Source organism: Eschrichtius robustus, chromosome 3 (genome assembly GCF_028021215.1).
Source record: "Eschrichtius robustus isolate mEscRob2 chromosome 3, mEscRob2.pri, whole genome shotgun sequence".
In the NCBI taxonomy this organism is placed as follows: domain Eukaryota; kingdom Metazoa; phylum Chordata; class Mammalia; order Artiodactyla; family Eschrichtiidae; genus Eschrichtius; species Eschrichtius robustus.
In genome coordinates, this window is record NC_090826.1 from 117,711,459 (window position 1) to 117,734,968 (window position 23,510).

Consider the following 23,510-nt stretch of genomic DNA (forward strand, 5'->3'; position numbering starts at 1 on the left):
GCTGCGGCAACCATTCCTGGCCCCATGTCCTGCAGTTCTCTCTAGGCAACCATATTCTAGTCACAAGGCCAGTACTAGAGTGAGGTGAGAGAGGTGTCTAAAGCACAAATTTAAGGAGGCCTTCCCTCTCAGGATTCTGCAACATCAGCTCATGACCAGCCTCTGAAGAAGCTCTCCATGGGCAGAGGCCTGTTATCCTAATTGACCCCCTCTCTCCCTCCTTCCTCCCAGACTTCCTGGGTTCAAATTCTCACTAACTACAAAACTCAGAGCAAGCTACTTACTCTCCTTATACCTCAGTTTTCTCATCTATTAAGTGGGGATGATAAAAAATACCTATCTCATAAAGCTGTTGTGAAGACTAATGAGTTAATATGTGTCAAGTTTTAGAAGAGGGCCTAGCACCCGAGAAGCACTCACTGAATGTTAGCTAAAACCACACACTCCACCATCCTGAAGTTTTCTAAGTCCTCTAAGGTTATAGCCTAAGTAAACATATAAATCTCAAGATACAACAAGCTACAGCTTAACCAGCTATTACACTATCAATTAAAAGAAGAAGTCAGCTTTCCAAGGCAAATAAAGGGAATTATGCTACCCCTTCCCCAACTTACCTTCTCAACTCAGCCAGTTCTACAACTGTCACCTGCAACATCCATCCTCAGCACAGTTTCCCTGGTGTTTTTTCAGGATTAATTCAAAGTCTTTCAGTTGCATTGACAGGAAGCCAACACAAATTGGCTTAAGCAAAATAGGGAATTTATTAGACCATTGTATTAGTTATCCATTGCTGTGTAACAAACTGCAAAACTTAGCAGCTTAAAACAATAAACATTTATCATCTCACAGCTTCTGTGGATCAAGAATCCAGGCACAGCTTAGCTGGGTGCCTCTGGCTCAGGGTCCCTCACTAAGCTACAGTCAAGGTGTCAGCCAGGGCTGCAGTCATCTCAAGGCCCTCCTAGGGGAGGATCCACTTTCAATTTCATTCCTGTGGCTCTTGGCAGGTCTCAGGTTCTCATCGACCTTTGGCCAGAGACATTAGTTCCATGCTGGATGCTGGCTGGAGGCCTTCCTTATCTTGGGGACCTGCAGTTCACAGCATAATACCTGGCTCCTCGCATGAGCTCAAGGAGGGATGGGGGTGGAGAAAGAGAGCCCAAGATGGAAGCCACATCCCATCCCTTCTGCCACATTCTGCTCACTAGAAGCAAGTCACAAAATCTATCCCACACTCAAGAAGAGGTGATTACACTAGGGCATGAATACCAGGAGGTAGAGATCTTTAAGCTGCATCTTCAGAGCCAAGTTTAGAACCTAAGTCTCCTGAGGCTGAAGCAAGTGATAGCCGCTGTTGGTTTGCAAATCCCATGAAGGTTATTAATCGACTTGGGACCTCTACCCCAGCCTGAGCATGTGGGAGGAGCTGGTGGTGCTGGGTATAAACAACCCTCCCTGGGACACACACACACACACACACACACACACACACACACACACACACACATGCAATTGCGGAAGCTGTGGTATTTCCTCCTTCAGCATGTTATCTGAAAGTAGATCATCATGGCGAGCCCAGGGAGACAAACAGATGGCTGGGCTCTACAACCTTTCTCCAGTAAGCCACCAAAGAGTCAGCAACACATATCCTCTCCCTTTCTGTGGACCCCTCTCCTCTTCCTGCTCATGGGTAAGTCCACACTATGGCCACTGCTGCTTGCTACTGGTATTCCTCTGAGGCTGGTCACATTTCTGCTGGGGATTCTAATTGTTAAAAGCAGGAAATGCTTCTCCTTTTGGTAATGATTCTGCAAGTTCCACCTTACTCTGAGCTCTGCATGTGTGTGTGTGAGTATGCATAGTTACATACCATGAATAGGTGACATTCTAGCCCCGGTCACAAATAACTCTGGGCTCAGACTCTATTCCTCTCACCCTCACATTTTCCTGCTAAGAAATACTGGGTGTTGAGTTTGTTCCCTACGCACTGTGGGTAAAACACACAGAGAGATACAGGGAACTTGTCCTGAAGATAAACCACCTGTCAATTTCCTAGGGAGGGATAGAACTGCTGGAGCTTCTTTCTACATCCTGCCTTGTTTATCACATGTATGGAGGCTTCGTTGGGGATCTGGAGATGGTCTGGTTGCCCTCGGCTAGGTGGCTTCTATGTGAATATCCTTTCTCCCCACCATCCTACCTCCCCTTCAAGACCCAAGTCCTGCTAGTTTCTGAGAAACATTTCTCAAGAGCATGGCCTGGGTCACCCCTCTCCAGTGGGCAGAGCTGACCCAGTACCCCAGGGAGGATCTCAACCACCTGGGCTTGGAGGTCATTGGATGTGGCTGTGACGGTTACTGTCCATCTGGAATCCTGCTTCCTCACCAGGGATTCAGGGAGGATAATGCAGGTAGCACTAAGGACCTGACAGCAGTGAGGATGGAGGTGGGCATGGGCAGTGAGGAAAACTCTAGAAAACTCTTAGATGCATGTATGGGGGTAGAGGGAGCCTAGACCTCAAGGCTGAATTTTAGTTTGACCTCCTTTCACTTTTTTTTGGCTGTGTTGGGTCTTCGTTGCGGTGCGCGGGCTTCTCATTGCTGTGGCTTCTCTCGCTGCAGAGCATGGGCTCTAGGGCGCATGGGTTTCGGTAGTTGTGGCGCAAGGGCTTAGTTGCTCTGTGGCGTGTGGGATCTTCCCAGACCAGGGATCGAACCCGTGTCCCCTGCATTGGCAGGTGGATTCTTAAGCACTGTGCCACCAGGGAAGCCCCCCCTCTTCACTTTCTATTTCATCCTTGCTCACCATAAAAACACAGGCGGCAGCAGGGCTGTTTATATCCACACCCAACTCTCGAGGTGCTTCTTGGTTATGTTGGATAAACCTGGAATTAGCCACATCCAACGACCTCCAAGCCTCAGATGGTCAATGCAGGGAATTTCAAACAGTTCAGGGCAAAGAGACATCTCCCTCTGTCTGGCTCCACCAATTAGGGTTACCTCAAACCTCACTGTTTGGGTCTAGAAGGGAGTTTCCTTGATGCTTTTGTGTTTCCAAGGAGTTGTTTCAGGAACTTAGGAGGCAGTAGGGTGAAAAGTTTTGACCCCCCGCCCCAAGCTTTAGTACCAGGAATATTTGAAATTAAGTCCTTGCTCCATCATTTCTTACGTGTGTGAGCCTCTATTTCTTTTTTTTTTTTTTAACATCTTTATTGGAGTATAATTGCTTTACAATGGTGTGTTAGTTTCTGCTTTATAACAAAGTGAATCAGTTATACATATACATATGTTACCATATCTCTTCCCTCTTGCATCTCCCTCCCTCTCACCCTCCCTATCCCACCCCTTTAGGTGGTCACAAAGCACAGAGCTGATCTCCCTCTGCTATGCGGTTGCTTCCCACTAGCTATCTATTTTACGTTTCGTAGTGTATATATGTCCATGCCACTCTCTCACCCTGTCACATCTTACCCTTCCCCCTCCCCATATCCTCAAGTCCATTCTCTAGTAAGTCTGTGTCTTTATTCCCGTCTTGCCACTAGGTTCTTCATGACCTTTTTTTTTTTTTTTTTCCTTAGATTCCATATATATGTGTTAGCATACTGTATTTGTTTTTCTCTTTCTGACTTACTTCACTCTGTATGACAGACTCGAACTCCATCCACCTCATTACAAATACCTCCATTTCATTTCTTTTTATGGCTGAGTAATATTCCATTGTATATATGTGCCACATCTTCTATATCCATTCGTCTCTTGATGGACACTTAGGTTGCTTCCATGTCCTGGCTATTGTAAATAGAGCTGCAATGAACATTTTGGTACATGACTCTTTTTGAATTACGGTTTTCTCAGGGTATATGCCCAGTAGTGGGATTGCTGGGTCATATGGTAGTTCTATTTTTAGTTTTATAAGGAACCTCCATACTGTTCTCCATAGTGGCTGTATCAATTTACATTTCCACCAACAGTGCAAGAGTGTTCCCTTTTCTCCACACCCTCTACAGTATTTATTGTTTCTAGATTTTTTGATGATGGCCATTCTGACCAGTGTGAGATGATATCTCATTGTAGTTTTGATTTGCATTTCTCTAATGATCAATGACGTTGAGCATTCTTTCATGTGTTTGTTGGCAATCTGTATATCTTCTTTGGAGAAATGTCTATTTAGGTCTTCTGCCCATTTTTGGATTGGGTTGCTTATTTTTTTGTTATTGAGCTGCATGAGCTGCTTGTAAATTTTGGAGATTAATCCTTTGTCAGTTGCTTCATTTGCAAATATTTTCTCCCATTCTGAGGGTTGTCTTTTGGTCTTGTTTATGGTTTCCTTTGCTGTGCAAAAGCTTTTAAGTTTCATTAGGTCCCATTTGTTTATTTTTGTTTTTATTTCCATTTCTCTAGGAGCTGGGTCAAAAAGGATCTTGCTGTGATTAATGTCATACAGTGTTCTGCCTATGTTTTCCTCTAAGAGTTTGATAGTGTCTGGCCTTACATTTAGGTCTTTAATCCATTTTGAGTTTATTTTTGTGTATGGTGTTAAGGAGTGTTCTAATTTCATACTCTATTTCCTAAGTGTAGAATACAAATAATAAGATGTATTATGCAAGACTGTTTTATAGATAGAGATGGTATGTGTACAGTGCTTGGCACGTAGTTGGTGGAAGCTATGTTTGTTATTATGATAATCACTGTTAAGTACATTATTCTCAGACACTATTAAAGGGTGGGCAAGTCAAATTCAGTTATCACAATCTTTGAACCCCCCTTTAATTATTTGTCAAATGATGTAGTTCAAAAATAAGATGGATGATACCTGGGACTCCTGTCACTCTGCAGGGAGCTATGTAGCACTCTGTTACAATATGATCAGGACCACATCCTGCTCCTCCCACTGACAGTATGAGAGGCTTTGTTTATCGTTGATGTGAGGAAAGATGATATCAAAACATGTTCATATGAACCCAGCCAAGACCCAGCACCTCTGGGCTTCCAGGATAGGGTGGTGAGTGCTTTTGGCCTCTATACTCCGGGGCATCATGTACATAGAATCTGGGCTCTGCAACTGACCAAATCTGTGATCTCAGGCAAGTGGCTTAAACTCTCTAAATTTCAGTTCCTTATCAGAAGAACAGGGCTACTTATCAGATAATTTTGAGGATTAAATGAAGTGATTTCTACAAAGTGCCTAATACACACATAGCAATCATAAGCAGTGTCTTCTGGATGAGAAGAGCTCTCTTTTAGGCAACCTCAAACCAACATCACATCAGCTAAGCTTCTGTCTTCTGAATCTGCCCCCAGAGTCTACCTGAACTGACCCTTTCATGTCCAGGGTTCCTAGTCCTGTGTCCTCCCTAGCTACCACGCCACAAGGTCCAAGTGCTCTGCTGATGGGGGTCTGGGCAGAGACCCCCTTGGCCTGCACCAATCTCTTCTCTGTGTCTACAGAAGCTGTAACCTTTAGGCTTTCTGAACACACTTCAACCTTTTCCCATCCCTCTAGGCTGTACTTTGGACACTCCTCTCTCTCTAACATTTTCTACATATTTTTCCACCCAGAATTCCTGGTGTAGTCTGGGTCCTGAACCCATCTGAGTTGGTCTAGGGTTTACAGAGCACTCTCTAGAGCCTCAGAAGCCCTGGAATCTGGGAATCCAGGCTGGGGTCACCCAGCGGATACTCACAGGACCTCTACAAGGAAATAAGCTGCCGTGGCCAAATGTCAGGTCTCTGGAACCCTTGGTAACAATGGTTATCAGAGATCTGAGTCTTTCCTGAGATGAGGAAATCAGGGGCTGAATCAATGCTACCTACCTATTCTCAACCCCAAACCTTGTTCCCAAGCACAGACCAGATTTCCCTGGCCAAGCCAAAGTCAGGCTGAGATCCGTGGGCAATGAGGGAAAGGTAAGTTGATAATAGAGGTGAGAGATGCTCCTTTTATTCCCAATATTTTATTATGAAAATTCTCAAACGTACAGAAAACTTGAAAGAATTTTGCAGTGAACACTCAGATACCTCCCAGCTCAGTTCTGTCACTGGTGTTTTACTTTACTTGCTTTATCACACACCTATTCTTCTACCCACCCTTTTAGCCGTCCATCAATCCATCTTGTTTTTTTAAAGATGCTCCATTTTTTACTTCATTAGTTCTTTATGATTTACAGCAACCTGATTTTATTTCTTCTCGACCACATTCTTGGAGGAAGATGGTACAGGTGTGAACATTTCTGTCTTACAGATGAGTAGACTGATTCTCAGAGAAATTCAGAAATTCATCGAAAGTCACAATGCTAATTTCCCTGTAGGGATAGAAACGTATAAAGTCTGTTTTACTGATTATTGTAGCTACATTCCTGGGAGAGGATGTTTGGGAAGTGAACGAATGGATGAATGAGGTCCATTTGCTAAGCAATGGATCTAGAGGGAGGACAGCCAAAATATCATTTCATTTCTCAACATCTGGCATTTATTACCAATATGTGTTTATTGAATGAATGAATGCACGCATGCATGAATAAACGAACAAACAAATGAACGCTGGCTTGAGGGCTCCAGTTCCTCCTCCAAGTCCCTCTTTTGTCTCTGCAGGGCTAGGAGCCTCTGAAGAGGACTCAGCCCCAACAGTGGTGAAAGGGATTCTAGGGGGTTCGGTGAGTCTCTCCCTGAACATTTCAGTAGACACAGAAATTGAGCACATCGCCTGGAGTGGTCCCCAAGAAGCTTTGGCTTTAGCGGATGCAAGAGGAAAGATTATCTTTATAGACAAAAGCTACCAGGGGCGAATAAACATCACCCAGAACAACTCCTTGTCTATCAACAAGCTGACTCTGAAAGATGCAGGATCCTACAAAGCCCAGATAAACCAAAAGAATTCTGAAGTCACCACAAGTGAGAAATTCACCCTGTCTATCTATGGTGAGTTCCAGAGAGCGTCTGTGGGTTTTGACCTTTTATTTTTAAAAGCAGGGTTTTTTCCTCTCCAGGAATTAATCTCTCTAGGACAAAGAGAACTATCACATTGGTCATTTTCACCCAATTCCGTAAATACAGATGTCAAGAGTGAAGAACAGCCAAAATGTGTTTAAGAGCTATTTGGATTCTCTTTTCTGACATTTGGATTCTCACTCTCTATTAATATCCTTTATCCATCGGTATTAGCTTGCTAGGGCTGCCATAACAAAATATCACAGACTGGGTGGTTTAAACAACAAAAATTTATTTTCTCACAATTCTAGAGGGTAGAAGCCCAGGGTCAAGGTGTCAGCAAGTTTGATTTCTTCTGAGACTCACACCTTGGCTTGCAGATGGCCACCTTCTTGATGTGTCCTCACATGGTCGTCCCTCTATCTGTGTTGACTGTGTCTTAGTCTCCTCTTTTTACAAGGACACCAGTCATACTGGATTAAGGCCCACATTACAACCCCATTTTAACTTAATTATCTCTTTAAAATCTCTATCTCCAGATACAGTCACATTCTGAGGTAATAGGGATTATGAATTCAACATATGAATTTTGATTCAGCCCATAACACTCTGCTCTCTGGCCCCCCAGAACTCATGTCTTTCTCACAAAATACATTCACCCCATCTCAACAGCCCCCAAAGTCTTAACCCATTCCAACATCAAGTCCAAAATCTTATCCAGATATCATCTAAATCATGTATAAGTGAGACTTGAGGTATAAGTCATCCTAGGCAAAATTCCTCTCCAGTTGTGAACCTTTGAAACCAGACAAGTTACCTGCTTTCATGATGGGACAGGCACAACATAGATATTTGCATTCCAAAAGGGAGAAATCTGAAAGAAGAAATGGGTCACAGGTCCCAAACAAGTCTAAAACCTATTAGGGCAAATTCTATTAGATTTTTTAAAAAAATTTTATTGGGGTAGTTATCTCTTTTATATATAGTAGTGTGTATATGTCAATCCAATTTATCCCCCCCCTTACCACTTGGTAACCATAAGTTTAGTTTCTACGTCTGCAACTCTATTTCTATTTTGTAGATAAGTTCATTTATACCCTTTTTTTAGATTCCACATATGAGTGATGTCATATGATATTTGTCTTTCTCTGTCTGACTTACTTCACTCAGTATGACAATCTCTAGGTCCATCCATGTTGCTGTAAATGGCATTATTTCATTCTTTTTTTATGGCAGAGTAATATTCCATTGTGTGTATATATACCACATCTTTTTTTTTTTTTTGATGATGTATTTTCTTTTTTTTTTTTTAATAAATTTTATTTATTTATATATTTATTTTTGGCTGCATTGGGTTTTTTGTTGCTGCGTGCGGGCTTTCTCTAGTTGCAGCGAGCAGGGGCCACTCTTTGTTGCAGTGCGTGGGCTTCTCATTGCAGTGGCCTCTCTTTTTGTGGAGCATGGGCTCTAGGTGCACAGGCTTCCGTAGCTGTGGCACACGGGCTCAGTAGTTGTGGCGCATGGGCTTAGTTGCTCCACGGCATGTGGGATCTTCCCGGACCAGGGCTCGAACCCATGTCCCCTGCATTGGCAGGCGGATTCTTAACAATTGCGACCCTAGGGAAGTCTCCACATCTTCTTAGGTCTGAGAATAATCCCCTTTGGCTCTATGATTTATCCTTCTGGTCCACTGGGGTGACAGCCACACCCCTTGGCCCTGGGCCCTGGCCAGCAGCCCTGCCCCCTGGAACCAAGGAGGAAACCACCTCACCAATGGCCCCTGGGCCTATGCCCTTTAGGCCTGTGGCGCCAGTGGCAGACCTGTCAACCTCTGAACTGCCCTTGGGGTCATTCTTCCCTTTTCTTGAAGGATAAAGCATGGTCTCAGCTGGACATCTCTATTGGCTTATCCTGTAAAATCCCCCAAATCTGACAGCCTTCCTTCATTTTGTCCCATCTGTGTCCCTTCAGTCCAAGGTGGCAGAATTTCTACTGAAATGGTTGACTGGATCCTTGAATTACACCATTGTCTATCCATACTCTCAGTGTTTTCTCCAGACACAAATTCTCATTTTTTGCTCTATAGATAGGCTGAGAATTTTCCAAATCTTTAAATTCTGGTTTCTTCTTGCTTAACAATTCCTTCCTCAATTTATCTTTCTTCTCTCACATTTTACTACAAGCAAAAGGAGAAAACAGGCAGTGCCCGCAACACTTTGCTTGGAGATCCTCTTAACTAAACACCCAGTTCATCACTTAAATGTTCTACTTTCTACAAAACACTAGAACATAATTTGTCTTAGTTCTTTGCCACTTTATAAGTATCACCTTTCCTCCAATAACAGGCTCTTCATTTTCAACTATTACCTTACCAGCCACACATTTAATGTTTATCTTTCTACCAATGTTATATTGACAATAATATGTCTATCTCTGAGATAATAGAAGTTTTCTCTACAGGTCTCTTCTTTTCTTTCTGAGCTCTTACCAGAATCACCTTTAACATCCATATTTCTATGAACTGTCTCTTGAAGACCATCTAGGCTTTTTCTAACATGCACCTTAAAACTCTGCCAGCCTCTATCCGTTAACCAGTTCCAAAGCCACTTCAATATTTTTGGGTATTCATTACAGCAGCACCCCAGTTCTGGTGCTAAAATCTGTGTTGGTTTGCTAGGGTTGCGATAACAAAATAGCACAGACTGAGTAACTTAAACAACAGAGATTTACTTTCTCACAAATCTGGGGCTGGTCACGAGGTCAGCAGGTTTTGTTTCTTCTGAGACCTCTTTCCCTGGCTTGCGTACAGCCACCTTCTTTCCCTATGTCCTCAGATGGTTGTCTCTCTGTCTGTGTTGTCTCTGTCCTAATCTCCTCTTCTTATAAGGACACCAGACATGTTGGATTAGGGACCATCCTAATGACCCTATTTTAAAATAATTACCTCCGTTTCCAAATACAGTCTTATATCCAAATACAATCACACTCTGAGGTACTTGGGGTTAGGATTTCAACATACGAACATTGTGGGGACAGAATTTAGCCTATAACACCATGTTTCTATTGGATTGTTTGATCTTTCTGAATGATTTTTAGGGTGCTCTGGATATATTAAGGAAATGGAATTCTATGCAGTTAACAGAAATAGAATGAATCAACTTAATATGTACTAACATACAACAATTTCCAAGATATATTATTAAAATTTTTAAAAGCTTCAGGACAATATGTACAGCATGCTATTATATATATGTGTCTACAAGTAGAATATCTCTGGGAAGATCAACAAGAATCTCCTAACAGTAATTGCCTCCAAGAACAATAATTCCTGGGAAGAGGAACTAGGTGGCTGGGGCAAGAAAGCTTGTTTTTTTGTGTGTGCATGTGTACCTTTTTGTATCTTTGCAATTTCAATTTTATGTATGTATTGCCTATTCAAAAAAGAAAAAGAAAATGAACTTACACACACACACACACACACACACACACACACACAGGCTATGAACAGAGGAGATGGAACAAAAGGAAAGGAGAGGACCAGGAAGAAAGTCTGGAAGCACAGTGGGTCCCAAATCTAGACCAAAAGGCAAGGGCAACTCAAATTATAGAGGCAGAGCTTCCAAATCCCCAGTGTTTGGGGCTGACTCATTCATCCATTTATTTACCAAACATTCATGAGTGTCTTTCATGCACCAGGCAGATGTTAGATGTTCAGGCACAGACACTGGCTCTGTCCTCAAGGAATTCACTAACTGGTGGGGGAGAGAGAGAAGTAATCAGACTATTGTCATGTTGAGTCTTGGTGATAACAGCTGTAGAGGATACTATGGAAGCACTGAGGAAAGGCAACCTAGCTTGCATGGGATACAAAGAGAAAAAAAAAGACTTCCCACTGGAACAGATAATGCTGGCCTCTTCCTTCGGCCCCCAGCTCCTCTACCATCACCATCTTTTTCACTTAGCCCTTTCCTGCTGGGGAAGCATTCTGAGTAGTCTTCCTATTGCCCTTGTTCCTGCAGAACAGCTGCAGGAGCCCCGAGTCACCATGACGTCTGTGAACATGTCTGAGAACGCCTCCTGTAACATCACCCTGGTATGCTCCGTGAAGGGGGCAGGGGAAGATGTTCAGTACTACTGGACTTCGAGGGATCCCCATGCTTCTGAATCCTGGGTGGGGCCTAGTCTCACCATCTCTTGGTTGCCCTGTGACTCAGACCTGCCATACATCTGCAGAGCCAAGAACCCAGTCAGCCAGAGCAACTCCCGCCCTGTCCATGCCTGGCAGTTCTGTACAGGTAACTGGCTCCACTAAGGCCCTCCAGGGGATTCCAGAAACAGTCTAAGCAGCTATAGAGTCTAAACCCCAGGATTCTGGCAGGACAGAGATGAGGTAGGGAGGTAAGAGAACAGGCCCGAAAATCCCTTTTTCTCTACCCTCAGGAGCCTGAGAGAGACTGGCAGGGGACTTGGGAACTCCCAGGGCACTGTGAAACTCTAAGGGGCTATAACACAAGAGAGGAAAAGAGAGTATGGATGCAGAAATCCAGATTGCTCTTTGCTTGGGTAGGGGTGTCTCCTAGGGTGTCCTTAGAAGGGCAGAGAGGGCAGGAGAGGCCTGGGTATGCAATAGGCAGAGCCATGTGCATACCTGTGCATGACAAGTGGTCATGGGAAAGCAGCAGGGATGCCTCATCAGAGAAAGGGGGAAGGAGGCCTGGGCAGGAGGGTGTATTGGGCTATGGTCCCCTTTAGGCAGGCTGAGGGTCAAGGGATCGAGACCAGTGTCTGAAACTGCAATGTCTCACCTCTGGCTACAGATCTAGGAGCTTCCAGAGGAGGACAAATGGGGGAGACAGTGGCGGGGATCCTGGGGGAGTCCATCACCCTGTCCCTGGCGCTCCCGCACAGTCAGCACATAGACAACGTTGTCTGGATGTTTAACACCTCTATTATCAGCAAAGAGTGGGGAGAAGAAGCAATAGCCAATCAACTCATTAAGTTCAAGGATCCAAATCAGAACACGGCGTGGGTCTCCAGCCAGGACTACTCCCTAAAGATTGGCCAGTTGAAGATGGAGGACGCCGGCCCCTACCACGCCTATGTGTGCTCAAACGCCAGAGTTGCCAGCACAAAACATATCAACCTGAGCATCTACCGTGAGTTTCTGAGTAGAGCACCCATCATTAGATTCATTCCCTGAAAGGTTTCTCCTCCTTGCTGCCTATCCCACCTCCCTCCTCCTACAAAATGCCTCAGACCCACAGGACAGCTACTCAGTTCACACCAGTCAGTTCACAGGAGGACAATACAATCAGCAGCTGGGCAAATTCCCCTGGCCCAGGCCCCCTTCTTCTAGGCTTCCAGTTAAGCCTCAATCAGCCAACTTCTGGTACTTGCCCTGTCCTCCTGCATTGATTATTGGGTGGGACAAGGAACTCTCCAACCTGTATTTTTATAGAACATTATCATTTTGCATACAGACAGAGCTGGCTGGGTAAAATCATAGAAGACTGAGGAGAAAGCCTTTATTGTCCTGTGACCCCCCAGAGCTTGGAAGGCTACTTGGCTTCCTTGAGTGTGAGGGAAAGAACTCAGAGTCTTCCTTCTCAGCCCTGTGCTTCACAGGAGCTTAGCTGGACGGTTTGGATAATTTATATTTGCCAGCTCCTTCACCTGTACCATTCAGACATGGTCAACCTATCCCCTGCCTGGGCATGTTGGTGTCTCAGTACATGAGAAAAGTGTCACTGACCATGGTCGTGTTAAAATATGCAAGTCCACTAGTTCACATCTATTGCCTACTGTGACTCAAATATCAAAGAACCAGGAAGAAGATCAAGTAAAAAGAATAAGAAATTGGGAACAAAGAGTGCCAGTCTTACGTTGCTTTTAAAATTGTTAACATTTATTAAGTGCTTACTCTGTGACAGTGCTGTGCTCACCTCTCCATATTCCTTATCTCATGTAAGTAAACAAATTAGATGATGGGACCACAGAATGTAAGCCTTGAAGGGCCTCAGGGCACTTGGAAGTGTTGTGCTTATTTGTGTTGATTGGTTTGCTTGTTCTTCACAGTATACTGTATAGAATGATGGGGTATCTTTTTTCACTTTTCATTAACTCCTCTATTTCCAAGGACCAAAGATGAGTAAAGTGATGAGTCCGAGATTTTAGAGCTATCAAAGGAAAGTCCAGGTGCACGCCTGGAGGCACCTTCCCAGCCCTAAGGCAATGTCAACCCACAACTTTATGAATATATTTTGAATGGTAACTGCCCAGTGTGCAGGCCTGACTCCACATCTGGTCTGCCTTTCTCCTCACATAGGGAGGCTGAAGAAGCCAAAAGTCACCGGGAACCTCGGGCTCACAGAGGACGGCGTCTGCAGGGTCAGCCTGACATGCTCAGTGGAGGACAGTGGACACAACGTGACATACAGATGGAGCCCCCTACAGAAAGGAGCTGTCGTGTCCCAAGGGGGAGCCCACCTCAGCGTCTCCTGGAGAAGTGGAGAAAAACACCCCAGCTTCACGTGCAGAGCCAGCAATCCTGTCAGCAACAGCTCCCAGCAGTTTCTTTCTAGGGACCTCTGTCCAGGTTGCTCTCCTGTTCAGCCAGACCTCAGAGCCTTGAGTCCGTGGACCCAAGAGTTTTCATTCTGAGTGGTTCTTTATAAAGTGCAGTGAGGGAGTGTGAGTGAGAGTCTTTAGAGCAGCACATTCCAATAGAAATATAATGGAAGCCACATACGTAATTTAAATTTTTAATAGTCATATTAGAAAAAGCAAAAAGAAACAGGTAAAATTAATTTTAATCATATATTTTATTTAACCCAATATATCCAAAATATCATCAATTCAACATGTAGTCAATACAAAGAATTATTCACGACATAATTTGCATTTCAGTTTGTACTAAGTCTTTGAAATCCAGTATGTACTTTACACTTACAGCACATCTTAATTCAGGTGCTAAATTCTCATGGACAGTAGTTGATCTGTATTCAGATTTCATAAAATTTGCAGTTGAAAAAATATATTTATATCCGAGTTGTTCTAAATATACTTATCAGTTTTTCAATAAGGAATAGAGTAGCTGATTTTTAATTTAAATTTTAATTAATTAAAATTAAATAGACAATTTAATTCCTTAGTCATACTAACCAAGGTCACACAGCAGAAGCAGGATTGAGGCTCTGAGTTCTGTGCTCTGCTCTTCCCTAGAGAGAAGTAGAAAAAAAGGAAGGTCTACCCAGGATGTGAAAATGCTGGGTCAGGCTGTGTCTGGCAAATGGTTTTAGAGCTCCAATCAATAGTAATCTGGATTCACTGTCTAGAACTCTCCTTATGCCATTTATAGAGAGGGGCAGTGTAGTGTGATGGATAAGGGTGTTTTAGGATCTGACAGCCTGCATTCAAATCCCAGCTCAGGTACTTAAAACTCTGTGACACTGGGCAAGCAATAAACCTCTCTACCCAGAGACGGTGTCTGCCTTACTGCTATAATTTCTTGCCTAGAATATGATTGCTCAATAAATAGCTGTAGAATGAATGAATGAATGAAAAGGAATATTTCCTGCAATAGTATGGGATTTTAAGAGGCAGGTAGGATGGCCTTTATGTTTTGTCCATTGCTTGCCCCAACTCCCTTGTTGTTATTTTTACTGATATCACTCACTTCCTCTTCACAGGACCTGAGAGAAAGACAGCATTTTGGTCTGGGCTCTCCCTGATGGTTCTTTTCACCCTTCTGTGCTTTGGGATCTCTGGATGGTGCTTTTGGAAGCAAAAAGGACGATGTGAGTTTCTGAGATCAATGACATCTGCCAGCATTAGGCCATTTCCCCAAGACCTCTGGAGACTTCTTTGTCCTCTCATAATTCCCTCCTAGCCCTTCTCTCCCAAGACCTCATTTCTTCTCAGAATGATAGGGGAGGAGTGTCAGTTGGGACTCTTTAGTTGCAAATAATTGAAACCCAACTCAAACTAGCTTAGACAAGAAAGGGTGGGGAGAAGTGCAAGGGGAGTGGTTTATTATTTGGAGACTCACATAATCAGTCTATGGGCAAGGAAGAGAAGAGCTGACCTAGAGACAAATGTCACCAGAGACTCAAAAGCCACCAGAGCTCTCCATCTCTCATCCCTATTTTTCCCTATAAGCCAGCTTAACTCTCTTAATACAGCTGGCTGAAGGGCAGGGGTGGGGGTGGAATGTACCAAAACACAGCAACTGGTAGCTCCAGACTCACACATACTAGTAGTTCTGACACCAGAAAGGGGAAAAAGATGTTTCCCCTCCAACTCCAATTCGAAGAACCTCAGAAATCTCTCTGATTGGCTCAGCTTTAGGTCATGTGACTATTGCTTGGCCTAATCACTGTGGGCAATGGAATGAGTGTTTGTGATTGGTAGCTCCTTCTGGAATGTCAGTATTGAAGTGGGAAATGGAGTAGTTCCCAGAAATAACAGATTGGTTAGAATATATAGGGTCCCTGGAAGAATTACTGTGAGCCAGCAAACCAACCTGATGAGTGGCTACCACAGAGGGGTTAGAGCTCTCCCTTCCAGAGAGATGGCAGGAAGCTCCAGAGAATTCTCCTCAGCTGAAGATGACCCTAGACTCTGGCCATCCTTTCCCATGGGCTTGTACTCACATCAGGGTCCACTCTCCTCCCTAAAGCCTTTTCCCTATGTTCTCGGAAATCTCTCTCCCTCTCCTTTGACTCTCACAGAATCAGAGACTCTCTCCCCTCACAGCCCTAATGATAACCCTTCTCTAACTTGATTTCTCAGGTTCAGCCCCAGCCTTCAGTTCCAGTCAAGTTGAGGCTCCAGCTGACATACCAGGTAATATATCACCAATGACACAGGCTATGGGGTTCCCAGGCCAGATGGAAGCTCCAGAGTGGGGCTACTCAATGTGTGACCAGCAACGTGGGTACACCCAAGGGCTTGTTAGAAACGCAACTCTTGGGTACCACCCCAGAATGCTGAACACCAACCTGCATTTTAAAAAGATCTGTAGGTGAATCATATGCCTGTTAAAGTCTGAGAAGCAACGTGTTAAAAGGAAAGTGGTTTGGAGAACAAAAGCCACAACCAGGCTGAACTCCTGAAAGATGGTAACCAGAGCTAGGAGAACTAGTCCTTCCTCCGGTGTCTCTAGGATTCCTCAGGCATTGACTGCCATCACTGGAATGTGCCCCATGATGAGGATGAATTTACCGTCTCCACTCCAAGAATGGAGAAACAAAGACCAGATGAAACAGTAAATCTGTGACAGAAGCAAAATTAAAACTTAGTTGAAATTAAAACTCATAAGACTGTTTAGATACCTATTACCCGTAAGTATTACTGAGGCAGTGGTTTTTCCAATTTTTGAAAAAGCTAAGGAATGCTTTCTTCAAACAAAATATTATGCAACACCCCCAAATCACAATGCACGTAAAAGTGGAGCTGTTCTGATGAGTGTTGGGCTGGAGAGCTGAGATGCCTACACCTTATTCTCTCAGTCCCAAATCTCAGTGTCCTAAACTACCACCTTGAACTCTGAAGCTCTGGAGTTCTAAGGAATCCTCAAACTCTGGCCACTCAGTCAAACCCTGCTTTAAAAAACCCTATGTCACCTCTCATGGAGGGGATGCCCCAAGGAGATGGAATAGGAGGAGGGAATGTGTGGGGGATCCAGGGGCTCAGAAATCCAACATTGAAGCCTTTTCTGATGGGAAAGTGTAACCAAGAAAAAGGGGGCATGAAATGGAAATGAGGCTAGACTTTGGAGATTCCCACCAGCTTCCTCCTTAGAGCTGGCAGAACAGACCCTGGTCTCCCCTAGCCTGAACGCTCCTTCCTTGACGCCCTGGGCACAGGAGGAGGAATAAAAAAGTTTTGGAGACACCACTGTCATTCCTGTCCCTCCTCCCTCCCCCAGCACATCTCCTCAGTGCCCAAGGCCTGCTTCTTTTATTTCTCTACTATCTCTTCAGAGTTTCCTCTTTGGAGACTCTGCCACTGCCTGAGTTCATGCTGTCATCAATTTTTTGTTTTTTTAAACAGGTTCTTTTTTTAATTGAAAAGTCACATATTCACATGGTATAAATCAAAAATAATCTCCTTCTAAATCCCAATCTCCAGCTATCCCTGAAGAGACCTCCATTGTTAAGATATATGTATGTTTAAATCCTTTCAGAGCATTTTAATGCATTTACAAGCCATATATTCTTCCTTTGATTACACACATGGGAGCCATCTATAACATTTTTCTGAATCTGCTTTTTTAACTTAACAGTAGATCCTAGCAATATTAGCATACGTAGATTAAGACTGACTCCCATTTATTCCATTCTACAGATGTACCTTAATTTATTTAACAAGTCCTTATTAACGGACACTCTCATTCCTTGTAACTTCTTCCCTGAAATATTGTAATAATTTCCTAACTGGCCATTCCCTCTCCAGAACTTTTCCTTTCTATCCCTTCTGCTCCCCCTTTGCAAAGCTTAATTCTGACTGCTCTAAAACCATCAGTGGCTCCTCATGGCTTTGTCTGTTACTCAAAAGGCAAGATAACCTAGTGGTCATGTGTATGAGTCCTGAGGTCAGATAATCCTGTGTTTCTATCCTAGCTCTCCTCCTTTTTAGTGATCTTGGGCAATTCAGTCTCTAAGCCTTAGTTTCCTTACTTTGCAAAATGAAGGCACCAACCTCTCAGTTGCTGTGAGGACTGCGTGGGGCAGCACCCACAGTGTGCACTCAGTAAGTGGTAACTATGATTATCGCTACTTTTGTCTACTTTTTTCCTACACAAAGCCCATAGGGGGCAGTATTGAGTAGCAGTTAAGAACACCAGGGACCAGACTACCTGCATTCAGATCCTGGCCCTCCCACTTACTTGGGCAAATATTCAACCTTTATGTGCTCCGGTTTCCTCATCTGCGAAACATAAATAAGAATAGTTATTGTCTAGGCTTCATGGGGTTTTATGCAGGTTAAATGAATTTATTCATGAAAAACATTTAGAACACTGACCGACACATAGTGGGCACTTAATAAATGTGAGCCATTATTATTCTACACTTAGATCAAATGGGTTGCTTGATATGCCCCAAAGGCAGTAGACATCCACCCAGTTGTTCATAGCAGACACCCATTCTGATTGTCCTATGCCCAAAACATTGTGGTTGTTAAATATTTTAAGTATCATCCTTTCCCAAAAGAGAGGGTGCCTCAGGTTTCATACCTGCCTTTAATCATGCTGTTCTCTCCACCAAGAATACACTGTCATTCATCAAAGTCCTGCCCCAATGTCAAGGCCTACCTTAATTCTGCCACTTCACAAGTTCTTCTCTGCTTCCTAACCAGAGACCATCTCCTCTCACTTCTGTACTTTCCTCATACTTTTCCTATGACACTTGTCACAGTTGGCCTTACATTAGTTGATTTATGTATAGATCTGACCCCCAGGTAGACAGTGTACTCCTTCAAGACCAGGTCTAATTCACCTTTGTGTTTCCCCAGAGTACCTGTCATGGCAGTTAGGATGGTTTATCCAACGGGGCCAGTCCTGCTCACTGAGAGCTCCTAAGTCCATCACGTAACACACTCGATGAATGCTTATCAAATGAATGAATAAGTGAATGCTTGAAAGGAAGAAGGAAGGGGGAGTGGAATGGAGTCCTGTGAGGGGAGACAGGAAAACACCTTCTCCTCCAGTTCTCTAGGCCTTGTCTGGGGTAGGAGTCAGAGCAGCTTGGATCCTTGCACAAAGCAAGAGAGAGAAGGGGGCTGGCACACGTTTTACCAACCCTGCACAATGTGTTCCAGAGCCCACTGCTGACCACACAGTATACTCCATGCTCTCCCAAGGGTATGAGAAGGTGGACACTTTCCCTAAGACTGCCAGGCACGTCTCTGACAGCAGCTCTGACAGCAATGGAACAACTGAGGAGGATGAGGAGAGGACAGAGAGGCACCAACCTGTCAATGGAAGAGACCAGGTGTGTGATTTGGTCACTCAGGAGGATGCTGGACATGACTCTGAGGGGCAAGCAGAGTACGATCTCGTCACTCCAGATGACACGGCACCGGCGCTTGTGACTGAAGGGGAAACTGTGTATACACAGGTGTTCCTTGACTTTCAGGTGAGCTCTTTTGATCAGTACACCTTCCCTCCCCCTCCCCCTTCTAGGACCATCCAGTAACCTGGAAGACTAATCTCTCCAAACTGGGAGACAGGACCAGCGGTGCAAGGGCAGAGAATTGTGATTCTATCCATGTTTACCAACCTTGGGGTCCCTTGAAATGAAGGAACTTCGCTCCCATTCTTGGGCCGTAAATAAGGGAGGTGTTGGGAAACGAGAGGCGCTGTTTCCACTGCACTAAGGCAGTTCCCACCCTCTATGTATAATCAGAACCTGGTGGGGTGCCCCTTTTCCTCAAGAGTTGAGGGCGAATCTCTGGAAAGCTCTCGTCTGGTGATTATGGATATCCTGGTGTTGGTCTGTTACAGAGACAGACCCCAGTTCCTCAGAAGAAAGAGAGGTCAGCCACAATCTACTGCTCTATACAGAAACCTCAGAAGGTGAGAACAAGTTTCTCTGTATCCTAAGGCCCATAAAGTGAGGAAATATTGCCCAGACCATTTTAACTGAAAGCAGAGGAGCTCAAGTTCCACTCACTGTGTGCTCCCATGACACACTCCATGGTGCATAGAGATACTGAAACAAATATTCCTGATTTGTATCTGGAATATAATATATTTAATATATTATAATATAATATAATATATAATATATTATATAATATAATAATATATGAAAATATAATATAAAATATAATATATAATATATTAATATATATTAAATATATAATATATACTATATTAATATATATTAAATATATAATATATTAAAATATATTAAAATATAATATAATATATTTTGGTGTGGCCAAAAGCTGAACATTTCTAATTCATTTAATGATATCTTATATTGATTAATCTTAACACTGACCAGAATAAGAGTCTGTAAACCCAAACACTGTATGGTCCATGTATGTTTCTAAATCTATCTCTAAAAATCTATCTCTAATCCATCAAAATGGCAACTTCCCCAAACAACTGGAAATTAGCCAACAGTCTAATGCCAAGATTTTTTGGAATATGTGCTATTAACTACAGCCCTTTGGTTTCATTAGAGCGTTAAAACATCTCTTCAGCATAGAATTCCCCATTAATAATAAGTTTATATAAAGTTTTACAGTTTACAAAACATTAGCAAACATATTCTCATCTGATCCTTAAAACAACTCTACAAGTGTGCTGTCATCCAAACTTTATAGCCAGAGAAGCTGAGATTCAGGAATTAAATTTGCCTAAGTTCACACAGATAGTGGTTGGAATTTCAATATTAAAAACCACAAGGAGTTTTTAAATAATCCTGAAAAGTCTTAAGCAATTAACCTTGATCTGAATCTGGCTGTCCACTCCACTTTCACTTTCCTGAAAATATTGAGTCCATTCATACTTTTGCTTTCAAGTCTCCCCCAGAATTTCCTCCCTGTAATATGTTCGAACAAGATTTTTTTTTAACTCTCCAAGTTTTTCAATTATGCTACTTCTCTGTGATTGATGAATCAATCAGTAGATATTTATTGAATACCTTTTGTTTGCCCAGAACTGGGCTGAGTGCTATGGGGATTCAAATATGTTTAAGGCACCGCTTTTGACTTTGAAGACTTGTTATCTATCTTTGATGTAGGAGAGTTGGATTGATTTAGTCACCTGAAAGGGGAGAGAAAATACTCTACATGACTGCTTATTATGTGTGCAGTTCCCAAGGGTTTTTCAGACATTGGAAATGGTAGACAGCCCTGCATGGAGGTAGCCAGGAAAGGCTTCATGAAAAAAGTAATTTGGATTAGGCCTTAAAAGATGGGTAGAATTTGCTCAGTAAACACTTGTGCAAATACACAGTTTGGTTCAACCATCATCCGCCTCATGTCCTGATTTCTAGAGCATGGCCTAATGCCTAGCCAGGTAGGAACTTTATCTTTGGTCTCAAGGCCAAATCTGTACTGTTGACTACGTTCACTAAAGCTGCTTGGGCCTGGCCCTTTGTGTTTGGGTCAATACTGGTCAATCTTAAAGTCATGGACAGCAGTCCCTGCTTTGAGTTTCAGAATGGTCATGTGACCCCCCCCCCACCTTATCTGGTCAGTTCTGCATGACTCCCACACCACTCCAGGAACTCAAGACCCCTAAAACCACCCTCACCCACAATATAAGTGGAAATCAGTGCATTTCCTCAGCCAAACTCTAGAAAGAATTTATTCCTTGCCCTCAGAATTTTCAGGACCAGGAATTCTGGTTCTGGGTCTCCTAAGGCCATTATTTCCCACTTGACCAGGAAATTCTCAAACCTACTTTAGTTATTTTCTGACACTTGTCTCTGCATGATCTCTCAAAGAAGGTTTGTGCTATTTCCAAGCTATTGATGGTACCCAACCTCCTTTCTGCATCAGTTCAAGTCTCATCTTCTCTTTAGAGCCTTTCCTGGACACTCTCAGACAAGGGATCCTCAGAACCTCTGGAATATGAAGGTCTAATGGTTTGGACTATTACTTTGGAACTTAGCCTCTATCACCTGAATTATCTTTATATAAATGTCTGTATTGTTTCTCTCGCTAGGGTAGAGACTGGGATCATTAGACTGTAGCTTCACGAGAGCAAGGCCTTTTATTGTCATTTTTGAACACCCTCAATTTGCTGCACTAAACTGTCTTATATCTCCCTTCCAAAGAGCCTAACGCATGGCCCTCACCATTAGGAGATTCTCCATAAATGCTTGTCATCAGCTTGGATAATTGCTTTATTAACCATATTATTGTGTGTCTTTTGGCTCACAGGTGGTGCCAGCACCGCAACAGAATGACCTTGAGTCTCCTGAAATATCTACCTATGAAAATGTCCCCTGAAAAGCAGCTGCTTCCCTCCATGAGGTTGGAGTGCTGGACCTAATAGGGCCTGGGGCTCCTGCGGGCAGAAGCACTTCAGAATTTCCTTCAGTGTCTCAGCGATGCCTGGATTCGTGCCTCCCCCTTCCTCTCACCCCCATGACTTCCCAAACCCATTAACAGATCAGACAACATCTGGGCTCCATTTGTCTCCTTGCATGCTCATACTATTTCTGCCTCTCAACTCAGATGCACACCTCAAAACTCTGCCAAGGCTTGTCATGTTGTTGAAGGGGACCTGGACCTTCACATGTTCCTCTAAACAGCTGCTAAGATAAATCCAACGGATATTCTCACTTACAGACACAAAGGTCTAGGTGAAATCATGACCACAGTAGTATTTTTTTAAATAAAAGGCTACAAATAACCTAAGTGTCCATTTAGTAGGAATCTGGTTAAGCACATGAAAGTATACCCATGCAATGGCAAAACTTGCCACTTCTGTAAAGAAAGTAAAGTAAAGACTAATATGTGCTAATATAGAATGAGCTCTAAGATACATTGTTAATGGAAAGAACAAAGTCTTGGACAGTGTGTTTCATATGCTACCAGTTGGATAAAAAAAATAACTGTATGTTTATATAGATAAAGAAAAGTTCTGAAAGGAAATACAAAAATCTTATCAGGGGCTGCCTCTGTGGAGGGAACTGGATTGGCTTGGGGATTTTTTTAATGCATACTTTTTGTACTGCCAGATATTTTTTAAACCATTTGTGTGTACTACTCTTTTGATATATTTTTTAAGTGCTTAAAATGCGTCTTCTGTATAAGCCTCCCGTATTTACCCAAAAGAATTTCCCTCCTTATTGTCAGGTCTGGATGCATAACAGCCATAATATCTCTCTTCTCCCCCAAATTGTGGCCTCAGCCCTGTCCCCCTGCTTGTACACTGCCCTTGACTTACATTCATGATACTCTCGTGTCCACTTGCGTTACATGTGCTTTGCAGCCCATTTATGTTTTTGAATACTGTGCTTCCGCTGTCATGCGCCCCTGCACATGGTCCATGGAGTCAGTATGACTTCTGTGGCCTGAAGTGAGTACTCCCAGGGAGCCAGGCAGTGTTTCCTACACAGCAGGAGCTTAATTACTGCTTTGCTCATTGGCTGGTCATTGCATGGATAATTATCTTTGTAAGGCTTTATCACAGAAGCTCAACAAAGACATGTAAGATGATAATGATGTACATTATTACATTCCAGAATAGAGCATCCCAAAAGGTCTTGGGCTCATAGGATCTCTTCTGCTCCTTAAACAAATCTGGCCAGTTCAAGAGCTATGCAACTCAGGACATGTGAAAGGCCAGCAGCAGGCAACGGTCCACATCTCTGGTGTTCATCTGAACTGATGTGACCCCTATCATTTCCCACTCCCTCTTCTCACCAAACTCCTTGACTGAGCAGCTCAGCTCCTAATAGGTGCCTCGGCTCCTCCCCCTCTTCCTTTTGCATATATTTTCCAAGTTTTACCCTTGACACTTTCTCCAGGATGTGGTCTGTCCACACTTGTCTCCAGGAAGAAGCTAGCCTGGCCAACCACACACCTGCAGGGGAGAGGAATCAGGCAGGGCATGAG

The 23,510-nt window shown here is 43.4% G+C and overlaps 1 protein-coding gene across 2 annotated transcripts; it reads left to right on the forward strand.

Moving 5' to 3' along the window:
- Positions 1-1,566: 1,566 nt before the first annotated feature.
- LY9 (lymphocyte antigen 9) lies at positions 1,567-22,262 on the forward strand. 2 transcript variants are annotated; one of them, XM_068538317.1, is made up of 10 exons: positions 1,567-1,690; positions 6,591-6,917; positions 10,946-11,221; positions 11,744-12,082; positions 13,252-13,521; positions 14,615-14,722; positions 15,717-15,770; positions 18,747-19,063; positions 19,432-19,503; positions 21,828-22,262. In XM_068538317.1, the coding sequence occupies exons 1-10, from the start codon at positions 1,567-1,569 to the stop codon at positions 21,894-21,896; spliced, it is 1,956 nt and encodes a 651-aa protein (XP_068394418.1). In that variant the 3' UTR covers positions 21,897-22,262. The 2 variants fall into 2 exon arrangements, with proteins under 2 accessions (XP_068394418.1, XP_068394419.1); XM_068538318.1 differs by having other exon boundaries at positions 18,789-19,063.
- Positions 22,263-23,510: the final 1,248 nt, after the last annotated feature.

What these genes read in the sequence shown, in the direction of transcription:
- LY9 (XM_068538317.1), top strand. Translation starts at nt 1,567, where the DNA reads ATGGCGAGCCCAGGGAGACAAACAGATGGCTGGGCTCTACAACCTTTC. An exon ending in ATTCACCCTGTCTATCTATG is followed by an intron (nt 6,918 to 10,945) that starts GTGAGTTCCAGA and finishes TTGTTCCTGCAG; the next exon opens with AACAGCTGCAGGAGCCCCGA. An exon ending in TTGGAAGCAAAAAGGACGAT is followed by an intron (nt 14,723 to 15,716) that starts GTGAGTTTCTGA and finishes TTGATTTCTCAG; the next exon opens with GTTCAGCCCCAGCCTTCAGT.